Genomic DNA, 27,716 nt, shown 5'->3' on the forward strand with positions numbered 1-27,716 from the left:
TGTACAATATATAACACAGGTCCCACACAATGTGTGCAAAAGTTAAAGTTAGCCTTCTAAAATCTGTTCCTGAGAATCCATTTTACATTATGCTTCACGTGAGTAAAGCAGTAAATCCATTCTCAATTATTTCAGAGCATATAAATCATTATTTTTGAGGAAATACCATTAACTTTGGTGAGGGTCCATGGTCTGTTGATTTCTGGAGAAGTTTTTGCCAGGCTGAAGTGAAATGGAGCGCCGTGGTTGGGCTCGTCAGGATCAACAGCTGAAATGTCAACATACTCCATCTTTGGTTTGCAAACTATTAGATGATTTTGAACTATTTCTGGTGGATTATCATTCTCATCTTCAATTTTAATTGCAAGGGTTCCAGTACATGATCTACTATCTAGGAAGAAAGGAAAAAAGTTTAGTGTAGTTCATAGACTTTTATAGTTTCTTAAGAAAAATAATCAACTAGATTCTACATATGATGTATGGGTTTTTTTTTAAATAAACTCTGATAATTAGAGAAAATGGTAAATAAGAAGGTAGATGGATAAATGAAACCTGTAGGTCACCTAAAATGAGTGTGCTGTTGATAGTATCAGATATAACTGGCCATAAAACTTTTACCAGAATTATTACCAAAAAGTAAAAATAAATGTCTGAATTTCAAACTCTCTATTTCCTTGGGTTTCTTTTGGTCCAGATGTTAAGGAACAGTAAAGTGACTACAGAAATGTTACTCTAATCCTGGTACACATTTAAACCACCTAGGGAGATTTTTAAAAAATATACGATGCCCAGGCTCCCCAACCAGGGATTCTGATTCAGTTGGTCTGAGGTAGTGTCTACACCTTGATATTTTTTTAAATGTCCCAAATTATTTTAATACGTAGCCAGGGTTGAGAAACTCTGGGTTACTTTAAGGAACAGAATTCAAGGAAAGAACTTATTTTGACTTAATAGTCAGCTGAGCTATTTAACAGCTCAATTTAAAATGATGTAAAGAGATCTATAAGAGTCTGGTGAGACCATTTCATCTAGTCCTAGACTTAAGTTTCATCTCTGTCCTCTGACATAGAGATCTATAGGCATTTAAGATGCTGCCATGCTAGGGATATAAAGATAAATAAGGCATGGTTTCATGTCACCAAGCAGTTTCACCTTGTTTGATGATTAAGTTAAATAGAAACAATCTTTAAAGTAATTTCTAAGAATTCTATATACTTAGCACAAGGATAACTCTGCACAAGATTAAATGAAGTTTATTCTCTAATTCTTTTATAACATACCAGATGAAAGCTGGTGTTTTACCTTGATCTATTGCCAGGACTGTAACATTATACAAGGCACTTCTGGGAGTTACAGCCTCCCTGTCTAAGGTTTTGGAAATTACGAGTGAGCCCGAAATTTCATTAATGGTGATCCACCCTTTTTGGTCATGCAATAATTTGTACCTGTTAATAAAAAGTAAAAATAGTTTTTAGCACTATAAAATGTATTAAAATATATTACTGTCTCAATTATTACAAATACATAATTAGTATATGGTTATAGATTTTTTTGTACCTTAAACCACTGCTACTTTTAGTTTCAGGGTCATATGCCTTATATCCACTGATCTTTGAACCCACTGGGGAGTTTTCTTTAATCTGTACATATTGGATTGCAGGTCTGCATTCAGGCCCTTCGTCCTGATCCTTCACATCAACTGTGACCAAGGCTCTGTTCATGTTTGTCGTTCCGAGTGTCACATCTCCAGTAAATGGAGCTTCATTGACTACTCCAATTTCCAGGACCACTTGACGGTTTTCTTCGTAATTCAGTGGCTTTAAAAAAAGGAAAAGTATATGAACATCAGTGTAAAATGCATTTGGTATTTCAAATAGCAAGTGAACTTTTGTCGATATGAACAGTGCTACATAAATTCTGTGCTCTTACTTAGCCAATATTGACTTTTATCCTTTGCTAAAGAGAGAGGTGATTCTTCACTAAGCCTTTAGCAAGAGTGGTCGGAAAGTTTCTGCAGGTGGTTTTATGGAGTTGTGGGAAAGCAATTCCTAAAATATTTTTATAGCTCATTCTTACTAAGGAAAATTATTCTGAACCTGAAGATAATGCAAAAACATGACCGTGTTCTTCTGGCCTTATTTAGAAGACCGGCCTAAGGGTCATCTGACTCTCGGAGAATGTTCAACTTACTACTTACCACTATGAGGGCCCAGACATTTTACAGTTCTTATAAGACTAGATGTTGACTTAAAGATGAAATGGTGCAGTGATTCTATTTTCTCTCTGATAGAAATTGTATTTCAAATGCACGTTTTAACTGTCCTCTAAGGCATATAACTGAGCAATCTTTATTTCAGCTTTTCCTTTTATCAAAATCCATACAGCTTCTCATTTCTTCTAGGAAGCTGCTTTGGCTTTTTGCTGAGTCCCTCACTGATGAGTTAAGTAAAATTTTTACCCGTGCTAACTATCTATTTTTATGAAAATTTTATTTTTGACAATTTGAGAATTATACTTTGGCATTGTTTGTAGTTTATCCAATGAAACTCTCGCAGTGAAGAATGCAGAGGGGTAAGAAAAATATAATGTGCTATTGGCATTATTATTATCATCATCCCCATTTTAGAGAGCAGGAAAGTGAAGAAGAGGAAATAAAATGGGTTTCTCAAAGCCAAAAGAAACTCATTCGAGCTGGAGTTTGAAGCCAGGTAGTCTGGTCTGAGTCCATTTTCCTAACCACCACATTATAATCCTTCTGCTTACTTGACTCACCAGCCTCTAAAATCTTCTAAATCAATTCTTTGGTTACAATTGATTTTTATACAGCAAACAAACCAAATCCATAAAACAGTATTTTACACTGTACTGAAAAGCTAACGCACTTTTTCTTTCATTCTCTTTCTGCTTATCAAAATAATCACTGGCTGAACATTGAACAAAATCAAAACTGATGAGTAAAATTTTGGGTTTAAGCCTTTCTCCACATCTCCACATCTAGGCATTATCAAGGTGAGATACTAATACCACAAGTCCAATAAGAAGTCAAGAAAATTTCTGAATCTTAGAATCTACAAAATGTATGTGAAACTCTTTTTGATTCTTTTATTAATATCCCAGAAACTGGAGCGCCAAGAGAGAAAAAGATTAATATCTGTTTATTTGCTGCTAATGAACAGTACCTCACAAATTGCTCATATTGCTATGATCAGGCTGAGAGTCTGCTAGCAGTGAGAAATGGATGGAAATTTAGAAAACAGCTGCTGCCCCAGAAGAGGTGCAGTTATTCAATCTAGAGTTGCTTGCTAAAAGCTCTAGAGTTTTTTTATGCAATCTGTTAAGGCTTAAACTGGATATTGCTGTAGTAGCTTAAAACTCCACACGATTTAGAAATCTGGTGGGATGAAATCAATGATTAAGGAAAAAATATGAATTCTCTTCAACCATAGGATACCTTCTTGTTTCATCAACTGAAAAAAAATTGTCCAAAAATATCTCATATCTGCACTAAGATGCTAACAATTCCCTAGAAAATGTATTGTTGTGAAGATGGATGTGAGGACTTTCTACGTTGAGAATGACCGAGAACTCTGTCTTCCTCACTCAAGCTCTGATGCACTGCTGCTGTTGCTGAAGTGGACAGAAAATACTAAGATGGAAAGATTACCCAGGACACCCAGCTAAAGACTGAATCAGCTCATACTCTACAGTTTCAAAAAAGTTATCTATTAAGGAAAATTATAACACTATTCCCAAGAACAGGATGTGACTCTAAAAATATAATACTAATATCCTATAGTTTACCAAGTGCTCTCATTTTCATTATCATATTTGAATAGCTACTAGGAAGACAGAGAGAAATATTATTTATATTTTACAGATAATACAGAGGCTAATTTTCCAAGATCACAGAGCTATGCAAAGCAATTTAACACAGGGCTTAAGAGCAGATAACTTGGAATCAAAGAAACATAGACTCAAATCCTGTCTCTACTACATCTGAGCAGTGTCACTTTGGGTAGGTTTCTTAATGTCTCTGAGACTAAGTTTTCTCTTCTGTACAATTGTTATGAGAATGACATTTAACATTAGCACACACGGTAAGTGCTGCTTTACACTACAGGACAATTTTCTTTCTTTTTCTGGGTTAGGAATATAAAACCAAGAGTCCTTCCCAAAAGAGCCTTTTCTGCCCTTATAACCTGGACCCTAGAATGTAACAGTACTACCAAAAATACAACATATAGAATAAAGAATATGTTCATTCAGTGCTGTTTGATTTAATACTATATTTCATCCTCAATATTACCTTGAAGAAGATCAGATACAACCAGTCATATATTTGAGAGAGAGACACACACAGAAAAGAATAAGAGCCTCTAAATTATATCATGTAAAGAATAGTTAGAGGAATTGGGAATATTTATCCTAGAGAAGGTAAATCTCAAATAGACATCACAGCCTTTTCAAAGGATTATACCTGTTTTGTATAACATTAGAGATAAAACCTGGTCCAAAGACACGGGTTACAAGGAGAATAACTTAGGCACAGTAAAAGTAAGGCCTTCTGAGAATTAGAGTTCTCCAGACATGAAATAAGCTGCCAATGGATATACGGAGATTCTTACGATCGAGAATGTTCAAGCATAAGCTAGATGCCTAATAGCTGGTAACAAATTATAGAAGAAAGGCAGCATTAAAGCAGAACAAGTGAACTAAATAGATTAAGTTCTCTTCCAACTTGTAAAGTCTATGATCTGAAACTACTTAGTTGATTAAACCATTAGTTAATTAAAACTTAACTTGCCAAGTTGTCTATTACTCATTATTACTTTACCTTTACAACATAGAGAACACCTTCATTAGTTTCTTTGTCTGTACTGATTTTGAAATGTCCATTTCCATTGCCCTTTAAAATAGTAAAATTGGCTCTCCAACTGGTAGTGTTAATTAAATCCTTATCTTCTACAGGTATTCGTAAGATTTCCACATCGAACGTATTTTCCTCTACTGATACTTCATACTGAAACAGAGAAAACTCATTAAAAACTTACTTTATAAAGGAAACTTTTACAAAGAAAGTAAAATGTTTCTTCCACTCCAAAAGTACTTGTTCTTACAGTTTTTGCCTAGATTATTTAAAAACATGAATCACAAAATCATTGTTTTACTAAGGGTTATCTTTTAAATGAATGAAGAAATTTGTTACAAATTAAGACTAATGCTATGGTCTTTAACAAAAGGGAGATAATATAAATACTATTATGAATAAATAAAAGATATTTATATGACAGATATTTCATTTTATTGATAAAATAAACATACATACTTCAAAGTATGATAAATATTTTATTAATTCAGATTAAATAAAAATAACAATAGAGACCAATTTTGATATTCTCTACTTACAGCATTTTGTATGAAAGTGGGTAAATTGTCATTTGAATCTTTTACTGTTATGATGCAAGTTGCTGTACTCATCAATCCAAAAAATTGACCATCCATGTCTTGTACTCTCATTATCAATGAGTACTTGTTTACAACCTGAAAACAAAGCAAATATTTAATTAGCTTTGAAAACCTTGTTTAGATTTATAAAGGAAACCTCAGTTGTTCACACTTCTATTGGTGTGTATCCATGCTTTTATTTGATTTCCCTATTTGTATATACCCAAAGACATGGTAGACAGGAATAAAGCTGAAAAGGTAAGCAGAAGTTCAATTACAAGATCGATAGTAAGAATGTAGACTTATGTTTAAGCAGCAGGTAATGGGAAAGGTTTTATGGGAGTCATATTGGGAGCACAAAATAGAAACATTTGAGTTTGAGAAAGAATATATTTAAAAGAAGGTCGAGCACAATTTGGAGTAAGCTGAGCTGAGATTCAAAGGCTCCTGAAATAGTACAAAGCTGGGGCATTAGCAATGAGGACAAAAAGAAAGGGTGAGGAAAGTTATTTGTAAGTCAGAACGGAGTTGGACTGAAGAACAGATTGTATGCACAAGCTACGAGAGAAAGAGGGGGTGGAGGATGCTGCTCAGGTGTACTACCTGGATAACAGGCACACAGAAGTATCACCAACCAATACAGGAAGACAGCGGTTCTCTGAGGAAGAGAACACTGGCAAGGTTGGCAAGGAGATGCGAAAAAAATGAGTTTTGTCTGGTGGATACTGAATTTTATGTTCCTATGGGAAATCTAAGGAGAAAGGTCCAGAAGGCAGCTGGATAGATGGCCCTATACTTAAGGGGAGTTCAAGGCCAGAAACACCAATCTGGGAGTCAGCAATATGTAGATAGTGGTTGAGATTATGACAAGAATCTGATTTCCTGGGAGAGGTTAAAGGATGAGAAGAGCTGAGGATATAAGGAACAACAGCATTTCAAGTGGGAGGGAAGTAAGAAGACTAAGCAAAGGACAGACACTCAAAACAAAAGATCAGAGAAGCAGGAGGAGAGCCAGAAATCCAAGAGAAGAGAGAGTTTTAATAATTGCCAGCAATAGAGAGAGTTTTAATAATCAAACTTTGGATTAGGCAATTAGGTGGTCGCTGTTGACTTCTGCGAATGGAGTTTGCAAATGGTGTGTTGATGATGAAATGGAGTCCCTGGTCTGTGACACAATCAGCTCTGTTTTCTTTCCCTTCTATTTTTCTCTTCTTTAGCCACTCCTTTTGTTCTTCTTCATTTTCTATTTCCCTCTCTCCCTTCTTTGGTCTTTATTTTACTCATCCTTCTTTCACGGTGGAAACCAACATTCCCACCCCGAAACGCTCCTTCCACAGGCTCCAGCACTCTCTGAGACCCTGCTTTTTCTTCCTCTAAATGCAGTTTCTCTAGCTCCCTTGTTCATTTCTTTACTTCCTGTATTGTCCCCTACAACACACCTCGTGGCTGTTCCCCACAAACTCCCATTATATTTTTTTTGATCAAGCAAGCACATCTGGATTTGACCCCAAATCTGTATCTTACAAGCTGTGTAACCTTAATTTATTTAATTTCTCTAAGCCTCATTTGTCAATATTGAAAAATTAGGAAAAATCCTTGTTTTCACTTGATTACCATATCATCTCTAAATATTCCACAGATTCAAAACACATTCATATTGTTCCCTTCTAACTTTCCCGTTTATTATGGCCATTATGTATTTTATCACATAGCATGTCCTGACCCCACAAAAATAAAAATAAATAAAACCTTTGTACTATTTTTTATTCTTTTTTATAGGTTCTCACTATCTCTCCCTTTTGCTCTGACATCAAATCCCGCTGATTTCTTCTTTATAATATCTCTCCCAGTCATATCAATCCTTCCGTTTATGTTATTCTAGTTTTAGTGGGAACCACTGAAGTGTTCTAACAAAGCTACTTTGTACATATGAAATTGATTGATCTGCCTCAGTCAATAATGCAAGACTCTGAGTTAAATATGGGCTGATGAAATGGACAAGAGCAAGATCAGAAGATTCAGTACAGTAATTTGACCTGGGCAAGTCAATCAATCCTTCTGTCACCTTTCTCCCTTATAGATTGGATACAACCTCTAGCTAATCAAACAAGGAAATTATAAAGATGAGATCAAATTATCCATAAAGAATTTGAACATCAAGTGCTACACATGTAAAAATATGTTATTACTATCATCCAAATAGTGTTACAGATTTTTAACAATCTATCAACTTTATCTCAACGAATCCTTTCCTGATTAAAAGTACATATCTATACATATCTATAATAACTGGATAGGGATCAGGGTATAATCTATACCCATGGAATAAGCAACACTAATTGTCCTACATGAGAATTGAGCTGGAACACTGAGCTGGAACCAACTAGCCATACACAAGAAATAAAGTATTATTCAATAATATCAACATTCATAGCAATATCTTTTTTTCTCTCCCCTTCTGAACACCAGTTGATCTTTATTTCTATTCCTCATGGTTTCTCTTACATAAGGAAATAGAAATAATATAAAAACAGGTAACAGAGCCAGGAATTCTTATTGTCTTATGCCTAAATAAAATAAAATGAGAAACTCTTAATCCACAGGATAGCAAATTATAGTAAATTGGAGGTGGTGGGTTCAACCCCAAGTAAAATGATAATCTAAGGATTGTGAAGGCTACCTCTCTGTCCAAATTATGAGAGACTGTGGTGATTACACCTGTGCCGGGATGCACAGAAAAGATCCCCGGTGATCCTGGCGTCTGCTCCAAAATGCTATACTTCAGGCGTGTATGCATCGTGTCTGGTTCATCTCTGTCCGTGGCATAAATCACTCCCACTGTAGTACCTACATGTTTAAAAAAAGAGTCTTTACTTTCCAGAATTGCAAAATATGTTTAGGCATATCTACACTTCTCAAATTCTAACAGTGATGGTGGAAACCTCATTTACGATGTATTTCTTACCAGAGATATTCCATCTTTACATACTACTGATGAAGATGACTTCAAATTTATAATATGAAACACTTTGATGCTGAGAATCAAGGCATACTCTCACTTTGCCCACAACTTAAACTATTTGATAGTAAATTAATTATAAACTTATTTAAATGGCATCCAAGAATAATTTCAATACATATTCCCACATACTGCAATAACTAACCTAGCTGGAGAGAGAAATCATGTCTCCTAAGTAAATCAGATTTTTTAAAATCAGAGTTTTGATTAATAACTAAATCAAGGCTGACTTGGGTTATAACTGGACAGATGATGAAGTTGACCTTTCACATCTCAGTCTCTTTTTATTCTATTTTTTGCTTGTTCTTGATTTGCTTCTTTCTCTTTCACCAGATCTGTATCCAAACCTCACTGCCCCCAGTCCCAGTTAATCTTATTTCATACTATTTACCATTCAGGGAGAATTTAAGTTAACTTTTTCTGCAGTTAGAGCTATTAGTATTTTTCATCAGTATGGAAAGTAAGAATATTGCTCTGGTAAAGGACTTCAGGTATCAAAGAGTACACACAGGTGGTATTTTTATAGTCTAAGGATAGTGTTCCAATGCCCATGAGATTATAATACATAGAACCACTTTGGCTATAGCCCTGTATGTGAGGTTGGCCTGAGGAACAATACATAGACACATACAATCATATACATATATATATGTATATATATATTATATATTCATTGAAATTTTATATTTGAGGGAAATAAAAGCCAAGTAAAACTATTAATGCAAGGAAGTATTAGTTTTAAATAATTTTGTCATTATATCCTTAAACTTTATATATGTGTGTATATGTGTGCTTAAGTATATATATGTGTATACCTATATATGTATACATAGATATAGATATAAATTTGTAGAGAATGTCCAAAAACATACATAAAAGTAACAAAAAGATTTCTGCAGTGGATCAATATGAAGACATGAAGTAATAATCTTATTATTATAAGAAAATAAATTATCTTTTCATAGAAAACTGTTTATAATCTTTATAAGACATACATTTTCTTCCTGCAATTTCATTGACAGTCAGGAAGACATAAACACTATTTTAATTCTCTGGATACAGAACTCCTTTACTTATTACATAAAACCTTCCTAAAATCTTGACTTGAAAATTATTTTCCATGAGTGCTATATTTCACTATTCGTTGAGCATCCTTTGCCCAAACTCTCTGTGTGTGAGTTAAGGCAAACTCAAAGAACACCTTCAGAGCACCACAGCTTTAACAGGGCTGAACCTACTGGTGTGATATGCTTAAAGTATTCTGGGTTAATCTGGGCATCAAAGTGTTTGCCCTAGATCCTTCTCTGTTACTACCAAAGAGAACAGAATGTTCAAGAAAGAGTCTAAAACCAATCATCCCTCTTTGAAAATAGAAAAATGTAAGAGTCATAGACTTGTGAGGTTAAAAACATTATAAGTCATCTAACATAATTAACTCATTTTATAGATCAGAGAACTCAAAGGAACTTCCATGAGTTCCCACAGTGAAATAATAACAGACCCTGAATCAAAAACTAGGTTTCCTAAACTCCAAAGCAACAATAATTTTTTAAATTGTACCATGTGAGTAATAAAGAGGTTAACATCTATGACATCAAATTATCAAACTAAAATATAAAAGGTAAGAGCAGTTACAACAATCCAGTGAAGATCTAAGTAACTCCTAGAAACTTTAATAAGCAAGTTAGTTAATTCTCTATGGTGGAGTTCACTTCCTTTCAACTTTATTGTGAGTGGTTATTCTCCATATTGCAAGTCTCAGAAGACATTAAGAATGCCACATTTAAGGGCCTATTGAAGTGAAACACTTTGGTTTTCCACATGTGAGAGCAAGTGTTTAGGATGGAGAACACACAATGCAAGTTTCTCTAAAGTTATTCCGGTATTCACTCTAAATTGGAAGTATTAAAGTAGTCGTTCAAAGAGAAGAGACAATATAGATAAGAGCTTTAAAAATTGTATCCTCAGTGGACATCATTCAACACCTTCCTAAATAAAACCTAATAAAACTATCTACATTGATTTTAGTTTTATCGTACATTCTACCCTGCATGTCTTCCCTTGGAGCTAGGAATAATGATAAACCCACATAATAATAAGATGAAATAAAGTATATAGGCCAAATATGGTACAAAGCTTGAATAACTGTTATCTGCCTTTATAATTCATTGGTATCATACCAACAACACTACAAACTCCTATAATACCTTGTAAATTACACATTGATTAGATTTGATAGGATTAAATGTATTCTGGTAAGTAGCTATTGGTCCAGGGTCATCTCAGGATGCCCTGGCTTAGAGTAAAAACTCAACCTCTCAAACAAAGTATATAAACATTTAATGTAGCACACTTTACTCCTAAAAGTTGTCTTACCAATTTTACTGCTTTCTGGAACTTCAAAATTATAAATTGCTTCTGTGAAAATAGGGCGGTTGTCATTTTCATCCTCCACTATGATGAGCAGTGGAAGAGGTAAGTCTGCTGAATACCCATCTGCAGTTGATGCATGGGCAATCAGCTGTAAAAGAGTGAAAAGCAAGTTCAACAGTCCATTATAAAAGATTCCAGCATGAAAGAATACTATGCTTTATCTACTACCTTCTCTGCAAATCTTTTCAATAAATCACTTCAAAAATTCCTATTCAATGCTTCTTTAGTTATCAAAACATCAAACATAGAAAGACTTTAACTACAGTTAAAAGTATCCAATGTTTGGTAGAAGTGACTACACTTCAAATAAAACCTAGGTCAGAGTAGAGAATCAGAGACTACCTAGGTCATGAGACTAAGGAATTAAATGTGAATATGGAGATGTGGATTACAGTCCTTATTCTCCCCATAATCATAAAATTGTATTGGGAAGAACAGTTAACCTCCCTGCAATGGGGCAAATCCTGACTATATCATCTAAATAAGGCAATGAGTCCCAACTTTGTCACTACTGAGCCCCTTTATTGTTTAACCTCATAGATCACACATTTGTAACAAAAAAAAAATTCTAACAAAATACATTTAACAGTTTCCACATTACTAATTAATCAAAAGCAATGTAATGTCAAATAGAACTTATTTCTTTTTTCATTTTTAAAAGATTTTTTAATAAACAATTTTTCCCTAGTTAAAAGTGCACTATTTCAATTATAAAAGAAACATACTTATCATGATAAATTTAAAAATTCAGTAAAGTACAAAAGAAGAAAATTAAAATCCATGACCTACTACCCAGAGATAAGTACTGTTCACATTTGATGTATTGCTTCAGTCCCTTCTGTGTATATATTTGTACACAAAAATTGAGATCATACTACTGTAAGCTTATATCCTTTTTTTCCAAAAAGCAAACAAATTTGACTTTATGCTGTAACCATTTCCCAAAGCCCTTAAACATGCTTTGAAAATGGGATTTATTGGCAGTCTAATAATCTACCACATAGACATACTGTAATTTATTTAACTAGACCCCTATCAGTGGACAAATAGAACGTATTTCTATTCAGCATGAGATTACAACACTGAGTTGAAAATTTTCCAGCCAAAAGCAAAGAAATGTCATGTGGTGAACATCAGTCAAGTTTACTTACCCAGCATCTCTTCCCTCTTCTTTTAGGAAGAGAATCCCTCTTTCCTATGGGGAATCGGTCCCCCTGTACCACATGACCCCAGAGCATTGACCATATTACACTGAAAATTGTCTGAATGATTCCCCATTGATGTAAGTTCATCCACATCAGAATGCTGGCTTATTATGCCTTGTTTGGACTTGGTCTCCCAGTTTTGCTTCCTTATATACTTCTCAGATATCATCAGATAATTAGACAGGTGGAACAAAGACCAAAAAAGGAAAAACAAAAAACACAGAGCAGAAGAGGGACACTGGAAGAGGACCCTTCCAATCAACTGTGGCCCTGTCTCGGAGAGAGGAGAAAGTACCACGACCAGAGAGAGAAAGAGAATCTCATAAGCAAAACCAACTCCTGCAAATTTGCTGGAATTTACATCCAAATACAATTAAATTTCTTGGCTTCATTTCAGGCTTACCTAATACAAGTTGAGATAAAGAGCAGACCAAGTATTCCAAAATATTATACAATCTATTTCCTTTGTCTTTCAGATCCCCTCTAAGAAGAAGTTCAGAAGACAGGAAAGAGGAGATGTGCTATCAGAAGTTTAGTTTAGACTCATAGTTTATAGTTTAATCATTTAAAGTTATGTGTATCAATAAAACTCCTACATCAAAAACATCATATTCTTCACGATCCACAGGCTGGGTACAATACAGATTTCCATTGACTTTATCTATGAAAAACAGATTTAAAGGTTCTTGGTCAACTCCACGCCCACTTATTGAGTAGAAGACGGTATAGTTCTGTGACGCGTCAGATTGAACCTAAGAGGAAAAAGCATATGTAAAAAATTTTTCATGAAAATGCTATTTTTAAATACAACTTATATGTTTATATTTTTTTATTTTAAAGAGATGACTTTAATAATATAATAATCACCTTTGCCACTTCATCAACATGCAAAATGGTAATGAACAATGGTAATTTGGAAAAAGATTTTTTTAAACTGCTCAAATTTAATGAAAACAATGTTCAACATAAATAGTAGCCAAAGACAACCTCATATTAAGGCACAGTTTCCCATCTAGTGATTTGGCAAAGGTAGGAAAAAAACAATAATAACCACTGTGGACAGGGGTGAGGCAAACAGGGGCTCTCATATACCGTTGAAAGGAACGCCAGTTGTAAAATGTTCCTTAGGGAGGGGAATTAACAAAAATTAAAAGAATGAGAATAAACAGGGAAGACTCTTCCCGGCAGAGGAAACAGGAAGTGCAAAACAACCCGACCAGGGTCGTTCCTGGAGTGTTCAAGGAGCAAGGAGGCCACTGTGGTTGGAATAGAGAGAACTAGGGGGAAAGGAAGTCGAGAGGAGGACGAATGCAGTAATAGGGCCACGGCATGTAAGAGATTCCAAGGATGCTGACTTCTGCTTGGAGTCAGACAGGGAGCCATTGGAGAATTTAGACAAGAGAAGTATCTGATTTATATTTTAGAAGGATAATTCTTGGTGCTCTGTTAAGATTAGACTTGGGTGGGCAGGTAAAGGAAGAAGCAGGAAGGCCATTTAGAAAGTTACTGCCAAGAATTCAGGGGAGAGAGAACTGTTTGTTAGACCAGCGTGGTAGCAATAGGGGTTGTGAGAAGTGGTTAGATTCTGGATATAATTTGAAGATACAGCCAACAGAATGTGCCAATTGGTTGGCTGCGTGGTGTGAAGACAGAAGTCAGGGATGACACTATGTCAGTGGGTACAAGTATCCCCTGATGTCTATTCTGCCTATCTTCCTTAGTATTAGAATTTACAGTTGAGCACAAGATTGCCTGGAAGAAAGACTTTTCTCAGTCTCCCTTGCAATTAGGTATGACCACACGAAAAGGTCAGGTCAGTAGGGTGTGAGCAAAAATAACACATGCAGGGGCTTCCCTGGTGGCGCAGTGGTTGAGAGTCCGCCTGCTGATGTAGGGGACGTGGGTTCGTGCCCTGGTCCGGGAAGATCCCACATGCCACGGAGCGGCTGGGCCCGTGAGCCATGGCCACTGAGCCTGTGTGTCCGGAACCTGTGCTCCACAACGGGAGAGGCCACAACAGTGAGAGGCCCGTGTACCACAAAAAATATATATATAATAATAATAATACATGCAGGATCCAGACTGTACTCTAGAAAGTGGAGGAGTGTGTTCCCTCAGTGGGACACAATGATGAGCCATCTTCAACCTGGAAGGATGGCCTAGCTTAAAAACGAAAGAAGCCTGGGCCCCTCGTGATTTCTCAAATTAGAATCTCTTTACCAGATCACACATTGACATGAAAGGACTAAATCTCTGTCATGCTTTAGCCACTATGATTTGAGATCTTGGTAAAATGTGGCTATATCCTTATCCTGTTATAATACAGGAATTAAAATTTTAACTATAAAGAATGGATGGATATGGTAAATTGGGGCTCAACATCGATTTCACCTCCTTCTACTGTGTCCTCTCATAGTATAGATATTAGAAAGATTCAGATAAAAACAAACCAAAAACTCTCCCTTTTCCAGGGTCTCTTTTTTTTTTTTTTTTTTCTTTTTGCGGTATGTGGGCCTCTCACTGTTGTGGCCTCTCCCGTTGCGGAGCACAGGCTCCGAATGCGCAGGCCCAGCGGCCATGGCTCACGGGCCCAGCCGCTCCGCGGCATATGGGATCCTCCCAGACCGGGGCACGAACCCGTATCCCCTGCATCGGCAGGCGGACTCTTAACCACTGCGCCACCAGGGAGGCCCTCCAGGGTCTCTTGAAATGAGAGTTCTGAATTAAAATACAGACAGTCAGGTGTGCTTGCATGAAATTTGGAAGCCATAAGGGAAATAGATGCCTCCTTTTTGCTGCTTCTACTGTTTTTGCTGGCACTTTGTGGTGCATTTTTTTTTTCTTTTTTCCTGCAGCAGCAGAAGTTCTAGTGGTTTTTCACAGACTTTGTGGATGTTGAGAAACAGGATATAGATCAATCTTTTTGTGGACACTGATGGGAGCAGTTAGGATTGTTTTGGAGCTGCAATTGGAGGAGCAGCTTCCTGCCTGTGGTGGTTCCTTGCCCAGTGCAGCTTCCTGACCATGGCAGTGGCACTTTGGCTCTAAAATGACTGGCTTCCCCATCATGAAGAAAGCAGTATGTCCCTTGGTTATACATTCCGTGGGGTAACTAGGAGATTCGTTCCTGAAAATTCAACCTAAAGTTTGTTTCTTCAGCCTTCCCAACAATTCTGTAAACTGTTTAATACACTATAGTAAATCCCTCTGTTAATTCCTTAAAGAGAATTGTGCTCTCCACAGCTAAAACCTTACCGAATGGACTCTACTGCCCCAAAAACTGAAAGGATGGAGCTGCCATTAACTGAGAGGGGAGGATATTTTTTATAAGAAAACGCCAACATTTGATTTTTATACGTTAAGTTTGAAATGTCTACTAAAATTCCAGGTGGGAATATTAATTAGGCAGTTTGGGCTGGAGATATGAAGCCTTAAGTTTCCAATGTATAAAAAGTACTTAAAGCTATGAGGCTGGATGAGATCACCAAGAGGGTGAATATAAATAAACATTACACAAGGTTCATAGTCTGAGCCCTGGAGCTCTCCGAATTTAAAGACTGAGGGGTCAGGGTGGTGAGGGTTAGGAGGATGTGGGAATGAAGAAGAACCAGCAAAACATACTAAGAATGAGTGGCCAGTGAGAAAAGTGGAAAACTAGGTGAATGTTGTCCTAGAAGCGATGTGAAGGAGGAGGGACAGGCGAGTTAAATCAAATGGACACACGACAAGGAAATGAGGACTAGAAGTGGTGACTGGTTTAACAGTGCAAAGACCAAAATTACCTCTGATCAGTATGAGTTTGGTAAACAGAAATCATTTCTTAATATGCTTTCACCAGTGCTTAAAGTACAATAATCTAAGAGAAGAAACAAGGGTCCAGAACTGGATAGAATTTTCTACAAGTGTGAAAGACACTGGAAGTATAGTTAAAAACATAAACAAGTAGGACACAGGTGGCACCATTGGTATTAAACATCAACCACAGTAATAGAAATTTAAGGGAAAAAGGCAAGCATGATGCCATAGACTCACCTCAGTCATTATTCCCATTGTGTATATTCCATTTGGATCTTTATGAAAAGTAAACCTGACCCTGCTTAAAAATGACTTGTTTTTAGGAACAAGTTAAACTATCTAGCAGAGCACACCTGGCCAATTCTGGGTGGACCCTACCTGCCTCTTCTGCCCCATCTCCCTGCTCCAAGCCCATCACACACAGGAAGACTAAGCTCTGTGAGCTCCTGCGAGGAGCCATGCTTGCTTGCACCTCTGTCCCCCTCTCTTCTTCCACAATGATTTACCTGCATGACACTCTCCCATCCTTCAGGCTTTAGCTCAGATGCCTCCCCCTCTAAGTCTTTTTTCTGTGTTTTACAGCATTTCAGCCCATGAATTCTCAAATCACCCCAACACAGCCCCATCTCAGCACTCATCATGCAGTATTGCAATCATTTGCCTACTTCTATCTTCCTCACTAGACTCATAAAATACATGAGAGCAAAGGCCATGACTAAGTGTATTTCTAGCTTCAGTACTTAGAGCAGTGCCTTCCACAGGACAGGGTAGGTGCTCAATAGCCGGCTGCTAAGTGAATGAATAAACTAATAAAGATCATTTAATGGCTGTAGAATCTTTCTCATATTATTATTATTAGTTTTTTAGTGATTTTCTAGTTTTTCTCATTATTAGCTTTTTAGTGATTTTCCCATTTTATGTACTTTTATGACTCTCCATGAATATCTTCAATCAAATCTGTTGATTTTTAAATGTTTAAAGAGTTATTAAAACCAGGACAAAACAGACTCTTGGAACTAATTTAGCAATCCCAATCAGAAGGAATGGAAAACCTACCTGTTGAAGGAACAAAGGGAAAGGGCCCAAGGAATTCTCCAGCATTGAGCAGGGGAGAGGCGCCCATCTCCTCTTGGAACGCCTGAGAACAGTCTCTTTAGTGTGTCTCTTCCTCAGTACCTGAATTTAGAGAAAGAAAATTAACAATAAACAAAAGCATCACGGCCTACTTCATTGTAAAATAGTGGATGGACCATAAATCTAACACCTCTCTGGAGGCTCAGTGTCAGGAATTTCCATGCTGAAACTAAAGACCAGATAATAAGGTCTTCTTTGTGTTAGAAGGATAAGAAAGAATGTATCCAGATTTTAAAGGTTTCATGGGGCTTCCCTGGTGGCGCAGTGGTTGGGAGTCCGCCTGCCGATGCAGGGGATGCAGGTTCGTGCCCCGGTCTGGGAGGATCCCACATGCCACGGAGCGGCTGGGCCCGTGAGCCATGGCCCCTGGGCCTGCGCGTCCGGAGCCTGTGCTGCGCGGCGGGAGAGGCCACAACAGTGAGAGGCCCGCGTACCGCAAAATAAATAAATTAATTTAAAAAAAATAACAAAGATTTCATGAACCAAAGAATTTCATTTCACATACTTCTCCAACACTGACCATACTTTCAGATTAGGAAAATTATCACTATACTCTCAGTTCTTCCTGTTCCATCCCAAAATGCGATGGAGAACACATCCTCTTTCAGACAATCTATAGACAGCACTTACTTGTTCTTTCTGCTAAAACCTCATGCTCTCGGGTGAACTATAGTGAGATAATGCGTGTTCTTCATTGCCTGAACACTCTACCTGCACTGTCCAATATGGTAGCCACAAGCCACATGTGACTATTTAAACCAATTAGAATTAAATAAAATATAAATTCCATCCTTCAGTTGTATTAGCCACATGCTAAGTAGCAGTAGTCATTAATATTGGGTGACCATATCACACAGTGCAGATTACAGAACATTTCCATCACTGTAGAAAGTACTATTGGAGTTTTTAGTGATTTCCATCTAAGCAGTCATTTAAGCATTTAGATGACTTTTTCATTACTACATTTCACATCGATTAGTTGTAATCCAGTGAGTACTTTCACAACGGCATTCCTCATGACATGGAATTTAGAACTACAGTCAACAATCACTGAGTGGTGGCTACTACCATTCAGACGCATACATACTCCAGGATTTCCATCCTATTTTAACATCAGAATCACTGTGGCACTTGAAATCAACCTCTTATTCACTGCGAACTACTGCACTTAATATTAATTTAACATGTACCTATTGACTACGGGTCAGGTGTAAATGAGGCTATAAACACAAAAGGGATTGATTCATGCCCTTAAACAACTACAGGTGAATTGTTTGCATTAATAAAAAATTCCCAATGCTACAACAGATGGATAACCAAACTGACACTGGCACACAAAAGCAAGGAGACTTTAGAGGTGGAGGAAACCTTCACAGAGGAGGTGTCATTTAGATTTAACAAAGTAAGATCCAATGTCTAATCAGTGTTGAAAAGGGAAGGGGAAAGAGGGAAGGGAGGAGGAAGGAAGGAAAAGCAAACAGAAGGAAGAGAAAAGATGAGGAAAATAAATCCTATTTTTTCTTTTGTCTTCTTTGCAACTTTTAATGAGAGTATTTAAATGAGAAGAAAAACATGCCTGAAAATATCAATGTACTTTGAATACCTTCTTCTGATGTTCCAGGAGCACAGGAATCTCTTTCTGTATCTGATTCTTTGAGTCAGAAAGCCATATGGTGAAAGATCTTTTCTCATCAGACAACACAACAGCATGGGCTGTGTATACTGACCCATCTTCTAGAACTCTGAAATCAGGATCACTGGATTGGATGTGGTCTGCAGATCCGAGGCACTCTTTCAAATTAACTGCAAGTAGGAATTTCCAAGTTGTAAAGTAAGAAACACATGCAAAAAGAAAAAAGTGTTAAAATAATTTATACAATCTTCAAAATCCTGAAGTGAAATGAAATGAACCAATCACTCTGCATTTATCAAATATCTTAACAAGACTCTTTACATGTATTTTTTAAAAGTGATAATACTTTCTCTGTTAAAAAAATGATAGTTCTGGATTGTATATTTGTATTAAATAAGGTGTTTTAAACCTATACATGCTTCTAAGAGGCTTATGAAAATGATCTTCCTATTAAAGACGCCTGTGTGTTGCAATCATGACAAAGCTGAGCTACATGCCTGCCCACACACCTGGATAAACAAACAGAAAAGTTTTCCTTAACAATATAGTCTGAGTCTTTTAAGATACACCTGTGTTAAGCCAGAAGTTACACACAAAGAGTGACAGAGTGTATGAGTTTGGCAAATAGTCAAGTAAGAAAAATCTTTAAATTCTTCCCACTAGCATTTTTCTGTCACATCCCCTGGACCCTCACCAACACCCCTAGGGCCCACAGTTCTCTTTGTGTTCCTGTTCCTTGCTTTCCCGGGCTCCCCAGTGAAATTCTATGTGGAATTTTCTCCCCCTGGGAATTTTCCCAAGTAAAAAGTCATAAAATATAAGTATCATACAAGTGTTTTGATACTTGTATCAAAAGTATCAAATCCATCCCATTCTTCCAATATCTGCTTTGACAGAAACCAAACTGATACATTAATACACACTTAAGTAATATCATCTCAAAAGATTCATTTTACCCATGTATAGTGTTTTCACTTTAATCCAAATCTGTCACAGATGGAAACGTTAAGTCAAAATGAAGTGAACATCTTTAGAAGTGATGACATATTTCTCTCGTGTTCACATTTTTAGCAGAGTGATAACCTCTGGTCTATTCCCCTGGAGGAACACCCCCGACTTCTTTACATCTTCTCCTTTCTTCCTTCCCAGAAATGGGACACTCTGTTGAAAATTAATGTGGCGTCTCTGGGACAAGCTATATCTCTGAAAAAAAACATGATGCTTTCCTCCAATATTCTCTGTACCACAGGGAAAGTCCACCTGGGCAGAGCTTCCCAGCTGTTGGGAAAGTGTGAGGTTCCCTAACTTCTCAAGTGTGCAAATGGCTGATTAAGCTCAGTTTTGAATGGAATAGCTCACCTTGTTATATTTCTCACTGCAGCTATGGCATTGATAAAAATACTGCTCTGATTCTCTCAGGTCCTTACCTATATCTCTCCAGTGCTTAGAATCCTAGAGTAATGAAAGGGTTACATTCTACATGTAATTCTTTGTGTAATTTTTACTGTTAAAACATAAGTGACTACAAAAGCATGGATTAGCACATGTTCATTAGAATCGATGACAGAATTCTATAGAGTTCTAAAGAACAGAACATATATTTTAAACTTGACTTGTATCTAATTATTGGTTCCGGCTAATTCCAAAAGGCAAAGATTGGATAACATGCTCTTTCCAGCATAAGTAAATTAAATTTCTGTTTTAAAAACACTGTTTTGGGCTTCCCTGGTGGCGCAGTGGTTGAGAGTCCGCCTGCCGATGCAGGGGATACGGGTTCGTGCCCCGGTCCGGGAAGATCCCACATGCCACGGAGCGGCTGGGCCCGTGAGCCATGGCCACTGAGCCTGCGCGTCCAGAGCCTGTGCTCCACAACGGGAGAGGCCACAACAGTGAGAGGCCTGTGTACCGCAAAAACAAAACAAAACAAAACACTGTTTTGAAATTGCTCACCTCTGCCAACCACTTTGTCTGCCTCTAGTTTGGAAGGTATATGAAATATCACCTTTTTGCAAGCTTCACAAGCAAAACTGAAGACCTAGGAAAAAATGGTCACATTAATACAGTACAGAATAAAGAACTAAGTTTTAGATATGCAAGATATATAAGTCCTAGAGATCTACAGCTAGCAATACTGTATTGTATACTTAAAATTTTTGCTGAGAGTAAATCTTATGTTAAGTGTTCTTACCAAAAGAAAATAATAATAATATATAAAGAAGGTGAGCGGAAACTTGGAGGTAATGGATATGTTTATGGGATAGATGGTGATGATGTTCTCACGGGTACATACTTATCTCCAAGTTCATCACGTGGTGTACATTGAATATACACAGCTTTTTGTGTGTCCATTTCACCTCAATAACATAGTTTTTAAAAAAGAATAAAAACAAAGTCATATGATCATCTCAATAGATGCAAGCAATTAACAAAATACAACGCTGACTTACAATTAAAAACTTTCAACAAACTAGGAATTCAAGAGATTTTGCTCAATGTGATAAAGGGCATCTATGAAAAACATCCTACTTAACAGAGAAAGACTGAATGCTTTCCTCTGACATAAAGAACAAGACAATGATGCCTACTCTCACCACCTCTATTCAACATTGTACTGGAGGTTCTAGCCAGGGCAATTACACACACACAAAAATAAAATTAAAGGCATCGGGGCTTCCCTGGTGGCGCAGTGGTTGAGAGTCCGCCTGCCGATGCAGGGGACACGGGTTCGTGCCCCGGTCCGGGGGTATCCCACATGTGCGGAGCGGCTGGGCCCGTGGGCCATGGCCGCTGGGCCTGCGCGTCCGGAGCCTGTGCTCCGCAACAGGAGAGGCCACAGCAGTGAGAGGACCGCATACAGCCAAAAAAAAAAAAAAAAAAAAAATTAAAGGCATCCAGATTGGGAAAGAAGAAATAAAATAGTCTCTAGTTTCAAATGATATGATCTTGTACGTAGAAAATCCTAAGGAATCCACTAAAAGCTATCAAAAAAAATAATAAGTGGTTTTAGCAAGGTTGCAGGATACAAGATCAACATACAAAAACCAATATATATATATATATATATATATATATATATATATATATACTAGCAATAAAAAATCTGAAAACAAAATTAAGCAAACAATTCTATTCACAATAGATATCCCATCTTCAAAGATTAAAAGACGTATTCCCAAAATTCATCTAACAGATTCAGTGCACTCCCTATTTAAATTCCAAATAGCTTTTTTTGCAGAAATTAAAAATCAATCCTTGAGGAAATGCAAGGGACCCAAAGACCCAAATAAACTTGAAAAACAACAAAGTTGAAGGATTTCCCAATTTCAAAACTTACTACAAAAATACAATAATCAAGGCAGAGTGGTACTAGTGTCAGGACAAATATATAGATGAATGGAATGGAACTGAAATTCCATAAATAGGCCCTTACATATTTAAAAATACATTATTGGTTTTGTTTGCTGGCACTTATTTTAGTATTTCAAATATATGTCCACAAGTAAGATCAGGCTACTACTTTTCAACTTCATACCATCCTCATAAAATGAGTTAGGGAGAGTTCCACTTTTTTCTGTTCTTTGAAACAACGTATATAAGGTAGAGATTATCGGTTCCATATAATTATGGAAAAATTCACCTATCCAGGTCTGGGCTTAATGGATATGACAGTGTGTGTATGTGGAGACATTTGGCTTCCAATTCAAGGTCTTTATAAGTCTATTTACAGTTTGTATACCTCCTCGAGTCAATGTTGGTAATTTGTATCTTGTAGAAAATTGCCTATTTTGTCTCTTTTCAAATTAACTAGAATAATATATTAATATTATTATCTACTTTTTAAAACATCTGTCCTCTCCATAACTGTGCCTCTTTTTATTCCTAATATTGTCTTATCTGTGCCTTCTCTATTTTTCACTTGTTCAGTCATAGCAGGTTGGTCTATACTTTCAAACGATAGCGTTTGGTTTTGCTAATCCTCTATATTGCTTGTTTCTTTTTCCTTTAACTGTTCTTCATAAGATATATTCTAAGTACACGTGTATTTTAAGAAATAATAAAAGAAACACGAGGGCACTTACCTTCAAAGTTAAGAAATAAAACATTACTATTATTTTCAAAGTCCCTATATAACTCTCCCTAACTGCATTTTCTTCTTGACTTCAACCTCTCCAAATTCACGTAACCACTAATGAATGATATTTTTTGTAAATCATTTACTTCCACATTTCTGCTTAATTTTATCCCATGAGTATGTATCCCTAAAGAAGATTGGTTTGTTTTGCCAACTTTAGCCTTTAAATATATGTAGTCATATGCCAATTATATGCAACTTGATTTCTTTCCTCAAATTATGTTTGTGAAATAGATACATGCTGAATATATGGCAGCAGCCCATTCATCTTCGTCACTGTATAGTACATCACTGGAAAGCAGGTACAATTAATTCATTAATATAAGGGATCGATATTGGAAAGGATGATATTCATATACAGATTTCAGTTATGCCATGTTTCCTGGATTATAAAGAAATTTGATACTATGTTTGTGGGGATTGGATATATTACTGAAAATAAAGTAAAAAAAATAAAATAAAATAAAACCACCATTAGATTAGCAATGATGAACTAATGACTTTTAAAGGTATTTTTAAAGTAACTTTTGTACAGATGAGTGCCCAACAAAAAAAAATATAACATACAAAAAATTTTTAAAGATTAATGAATTATGGATTGACTACTTGAGTAATAAAAGAATTTATTTTAATGAAGAACCCTCCAGGACAACTTTAAATATCTGACATAAAACTTAGAGTTGCGAGCAACTTTAAATTAAAATGTAACAAATTAAGTTTTAAAAAATGATAATATAAAGTATTATCTACTCTAGTCTGGGAAGAATGAATTGCTTTGTTTCACTTTACAGTACTGTCAAAATTGTATTAATTGTATCATAGAAAGTTTATCATACAAATCATTAAATCCTGATAGAACTATCTAATGCCAAAGGGAGAGTGAAAACACAGGCATACCTGCCAGTGTTTCATTTTTGTGCTGTTGTTCAATTTTAGAGTGAATACGCAAGGCCAGCTTTCTAAAATAACACCTTTTCCAACAGAGGAAAAAGAAGCCAAAGAACAGAAATTTATAGAGTATCTGAAATATAAAGGAGATCTTGACTGAACATACCGGTTACAGAATTTTCAATTCGTCGTTTCTCCTGTGGACACTTGCCATCTTCAAGATGGAAATCTTACATTTCAAGTTCTTACCCCCCTGAATTGTAGGATTTACCTTTCTGTATTCTCAAGTGCTTTGATGATTCTACTAAATTTCTTTCTAACTAAACTCTGTATGATAGGATTCTAGTTAAATGGAAAGCAGGATTAGCTGCAGGTCACCAGAGATGCCATATATGGGATGGCAACTGCCACAAGGATTACAACAGGGCCAAAAAATGTGCACAGCTTACATGTATTTAGTGACTCAGAGAGTGCTGCACCATTTTGCTGTATCTCAATATGAACACCAATAATCTCCATTAAAGAAGGTAGGTGATAATGCACTGATATAAATATATATTACAACTCTGACTTCCTTAAGATCGTGGTTTTGAAATAAACTAGTTCGCATTTACTTCTTTTATTTGTCCTAAGCTTTTTCCCCACTAGTGCAAAAGATAATAGAAAGTATTATACTCACTTTTATTTTAAAAATTGAATATGTCAAATGTTATCAAGAACAATAATAACAAAAATGTCTGTTAAAGGAGTCACATTATTCTCAAATGCTATAAAGTCTGAAAAGATAGAATGCCCATTTGTCAACATAGGTTGCAGGCAGAATTTCACATACTCCAAGGGGAAAAGCATGTTATGTTATAAAGAAAAATACTATTTTAATTTCTTTTGAAGAGCCCTCTTAGCAACTGATAGATTAACCATGTCCAAGTACATACCATTTATAATATATAATAGTAAATATAATTCCCAAAGTGGATTTGATATGGCAAACAATATTCAACACACATATAAAAGGATCTCATTATTTATAACAGGGCAGAAGACATCTGAGCAACTGAGCTAATGTGAATTAGTTTTCACCATTCCTAACAATTTTGCTACTTTAAAAGGAGAAACATTTTAAGAGATACTCAATGCTTTCAACAATAATGGGATGATCTGACACGTTTCTCTTCTAGTTTCCCCCTCTCCTTTCTTCCTTTTCTTTGTATATGTGTGTGGAAGGATGTTTAGGAATTGTAGTTAATTGTAGCAGTTTGGAGTATACTGAGGATAGAAAGGTGGGAAAGGGATGCAGATTCAGGAGAAAAGTGCAGAAGGGAAGATTCCACAACCTATGGGGCAGCTCAGTGGGAAAGCTAACTCCTTAAAAGTCTCAGTTTTCTGTTGAAGAGCTCACTTCAAACAAGGAATTGTCTTTGAGAAATCCATTAAGGGATCCATAAAATGAAAACTGCGTTTCTAAAATGTTATGCCCTTAATATTATACTGAAAAGTGGAGAGTCCTAGGAGTCAAAAGGAAATACAGACATAGGATGGTCAACAGAAGTCTTATTTCTCCGTCTGGACAGAAATTGAAGTTGTCTGTTAACTGGGGATTGCAGGTGAAAGAAATTATTCTATATACACTCTCTAGTATTCAAGTCTCCAGATAGACCATTTAATCTAAACTTTAGGAAATTCTTTAAAAAATTAATCCTAAAGGAAGCCATACACTAAAGCTGATGCTATCTCTGTTTAGATGTACAGGCACCTTCCTGCCTTGCCGCGCCGCAGTACTCCCACCACCACACCCCGCCACCCGGACAGCTCCTCGCATTCCACGCCCTCCCCTCCAGCGAATACACGAGAAATCTTGAGAACACAGCACGTCCGCTGTTTTCTTCTCCCCATTCCGGGATTCCTTTCGCAGGGAAAACACAAAACGCTAAATTCACGCTTTTAAACATATTAGCTGGAAACACTTTCAAAGATATCACAAAAGGGCACACTTTGAGAGCAGTTCCCACTTGTAAAGAGTCATTTCATCAGCTCATTTTGTTGGAACAGCCGCCTGACAGGTCGACGCCCTCATCTGTACAATTCCTTGTCCATAAATATATCTTAGATCATAACTACTAAACCATTATTCATAACTCGATGATTCAAAGAGAGGTCAAAGCTTGCACCCACACGCCCTGCCTGGGGGCAGAGAGCAGCAAGAATCCAAGTAGCCAGAGTCGACCTGCTCCCGAGCCAGGCTGGTCCTCTCGCCACCGGACCAAGCGCGGGGCAGTCGGGAGTTCGCAGCTTCTTTCCAGAGCAACTCTTGAGCGCAGCCGTGGTCTCCCCCGCAGCTCCGCGTAATCGCACAGAGTTCCCGATTTTTCGCTTTGTGTCTCGCGAGTTCTCCGAGACTTGTCCGTACCTTCCTCTCGGGGTGGAGCTCATCTTGGGTCTCAGGTTTCCTGGGCACAGAAGACCCCAGGCTGGGCTCTGGGCTTGCGCAGTCCTGCCTGGAGTCGGACAAAGAACCACCTAATCCCACGCCTCTCCCAACACTCCTATCAGCCTGATTCTATCCCCTCTGCCCCACCCCACTCCCCCATCACACCGCCGAACCAATCCCCATCCCTAATCGAGCCGCACGCCCTCACGCCCCAGGTACACTCCGGGTGGCCAGCTGGGGTGGACCGCTCCGGTGAGCTGCTTCAACGGAGGCAAAACCTGGAAGCCGTTTTTCAGAGGTAACTCAACGCCGGGACTCAGGGGCACCGCTCCAACCCCTCCTCTCACCAGCGTCCCCATCCCAGGGGACCCTTGGGTAGGGGGTCAGCCCCTGTAACTCACTCAGGGATCCTCCAAAACCTAACCCAACACTCTTCTTCGCTCTCTACCCAAACCCACCCCAACCATCATCACCAGCCCTAGGAACCAAAAAAGGAGCGCGAACCCCAAGCCGGCCCACTCGCCACGGAGCACGAGAGAGCTCAGCGAAGCGAGAGCCCATCCCGTAATTCAAACAATCGAACAAGTCCGAAACAAAACCCTCAGACCGGAACTGACTGAGGACTCGTTTCCCATCCTCATCCCTCAGACCCCGAATCTGGCTCGTCTGTGCCCCGCCTGCCCCCACGCCCAAGATGGAGCTGAGCCGCGGATGTCACCTTTCGGTCGGCTTCGCCCCCACCGCTCCCCGTGCAGGACCAGGGCCCATTCGCCCCCCTGCCGCATCCCGGCTCCGGGTAGGTGGTCGCGCCCCACCCCGCCCGGGCTCCACTCACCACAAGGGTCAGCAGTAGCTGCCTGCAGAGGGCTCCGCGCAGGGAGCTCTGGGACCCGGCGGCGGCCATCGGGGCGCGGGGCCGGAGAGGAGGACGCAGGCACCGGGCGGGACGTAAGAGACCAGAGCCCGCCGAGGTGCAGCGGCGCGGAGGTGCACTTCTTTCAGCTGCTCGTTTCGTCGCCCGGGCCTTTATCAGGCTTGCCTGCCCGAGAGCGTTTTCACTCCTGAGACAGGATTGGACTCGGGAGACGCCGAGCCGCCCCTCCTCGTTTTTTCTCTCAAGTTTTATCACCGCGAGAGCCTCTGGGGAACTGCTCAAGCCTGCCCTTAGGCTTCTCGGAGGCCGCGCCGGGTGCTCGCTCGCGGGAAAGCTGTCCAGGCCACCCCCTCTCTGCCAGCTCTCCCACGCCCCTCCCCCCACCTGGCTGCCACGCCTTTCGCCCAAAGCTCAGTGGGGTCTTCCTCGCAGACAATGCTTAGCGCGTTCCTACTGCGGAACCCAAAACCGCCTGAAGGGATCCCTGCCCCAACACGGGCGCTCCTGGGTGCCAGCAACACCCTTGTCATTGGGCCAGCGGATCCTCCCTTGAACATCTGATCAAATGCTGGGCAAAGTCTCCTGGTTAATGCAAAATATATGTATTCTACCCAAATTTGACTCACACGATAAGATAAAGGACGGGAGGGGAAATTATCCCAAGAGGAATGAATAAGTTGACACTTGTTATACCAGAAATTGAAAGCAAATAAAGGAAATTCTGATATCT

At 38.2% G+C, this 27,716-nt stretch overlaps 1 protein-coding gene across 3 annotated transcripts in view; it reads right to left on the reverse strand.

The window, feature by feature from the left end:
• The window catches only part of DSC3 (desmocollin 3), a 41,920-nt gene extending 14,559 nt beyond the window's left edge, over positions 1–27,361 (reverse strand). For 2 of the 3 annotated variants that reach the window (XM_060119536.1, XM_060119538.1), the window contains exons 1-12: positions 26,948–27,360; positions 20,615–20,699; positions 18,635–18,834; positions 16,954–17,073; positions 12,699–12,854; positions 10,841–10,985; positions 8,126–8,292; positions 5,407–5,541; positions 4,835–5,020; positions 1,558–1,817; positions 1,303–1,445; positions 167–391 (exon numbers count right to left, since the gene is read on the reverse strand). In XM_060119536.1, coding sequence (XP_059975519.1) covers positions 167–391; positions 1,303–1,445; positions 1,558–1,817; positions 4,835–5,020; positions 5,407–5,541; positions 8,126–8,292; positions 10,841–10,985; positions 12,699–12,854; positions 16,954–17,073; positions 18,635–18,834; positions 20,615–20,699; positions 26,948–27,016 — 1,891 coding nt within the window. In that variant the 5' untranslated portion in view covers positions 27,017–27,360. Of the gene's footprint in view, positions 1–166; positions 392–1,302; positions 1,446–1,557; positions 1,818–4,834; positions 5,021–5,406; positions 5,542–8,125; positions 8,293–10,840; positions 10,986–12,698; positions 12,855–16,953; positions 17,074–18,634; positions 18,835–20,614; positions 20,700–26,947 lie in introns of all 3 variants that reach the window. The other variant, XM_060119537.1, reaches the window with a different exon arrangement.
• Positions 27,362–27,716: the final 355 nt, after the last annotated feature.

This window comes from Mesoplodon densirostris, chromosome 15 (assembly GCF_025265405.1).
Source record: "Mesoplodon densirostris isolate mMesDen1 chromosome 15, mMesDen1 primary haplotype, whole genome shotgun sequence".
Taxonomy (NCBI): domain Eukaryota; kingdom Metazoa; phylum Chordata; class Mammalia; order Artiodactyla; family Ziphiidae; genus Mesoplodon; species Mesoplodon densirostris.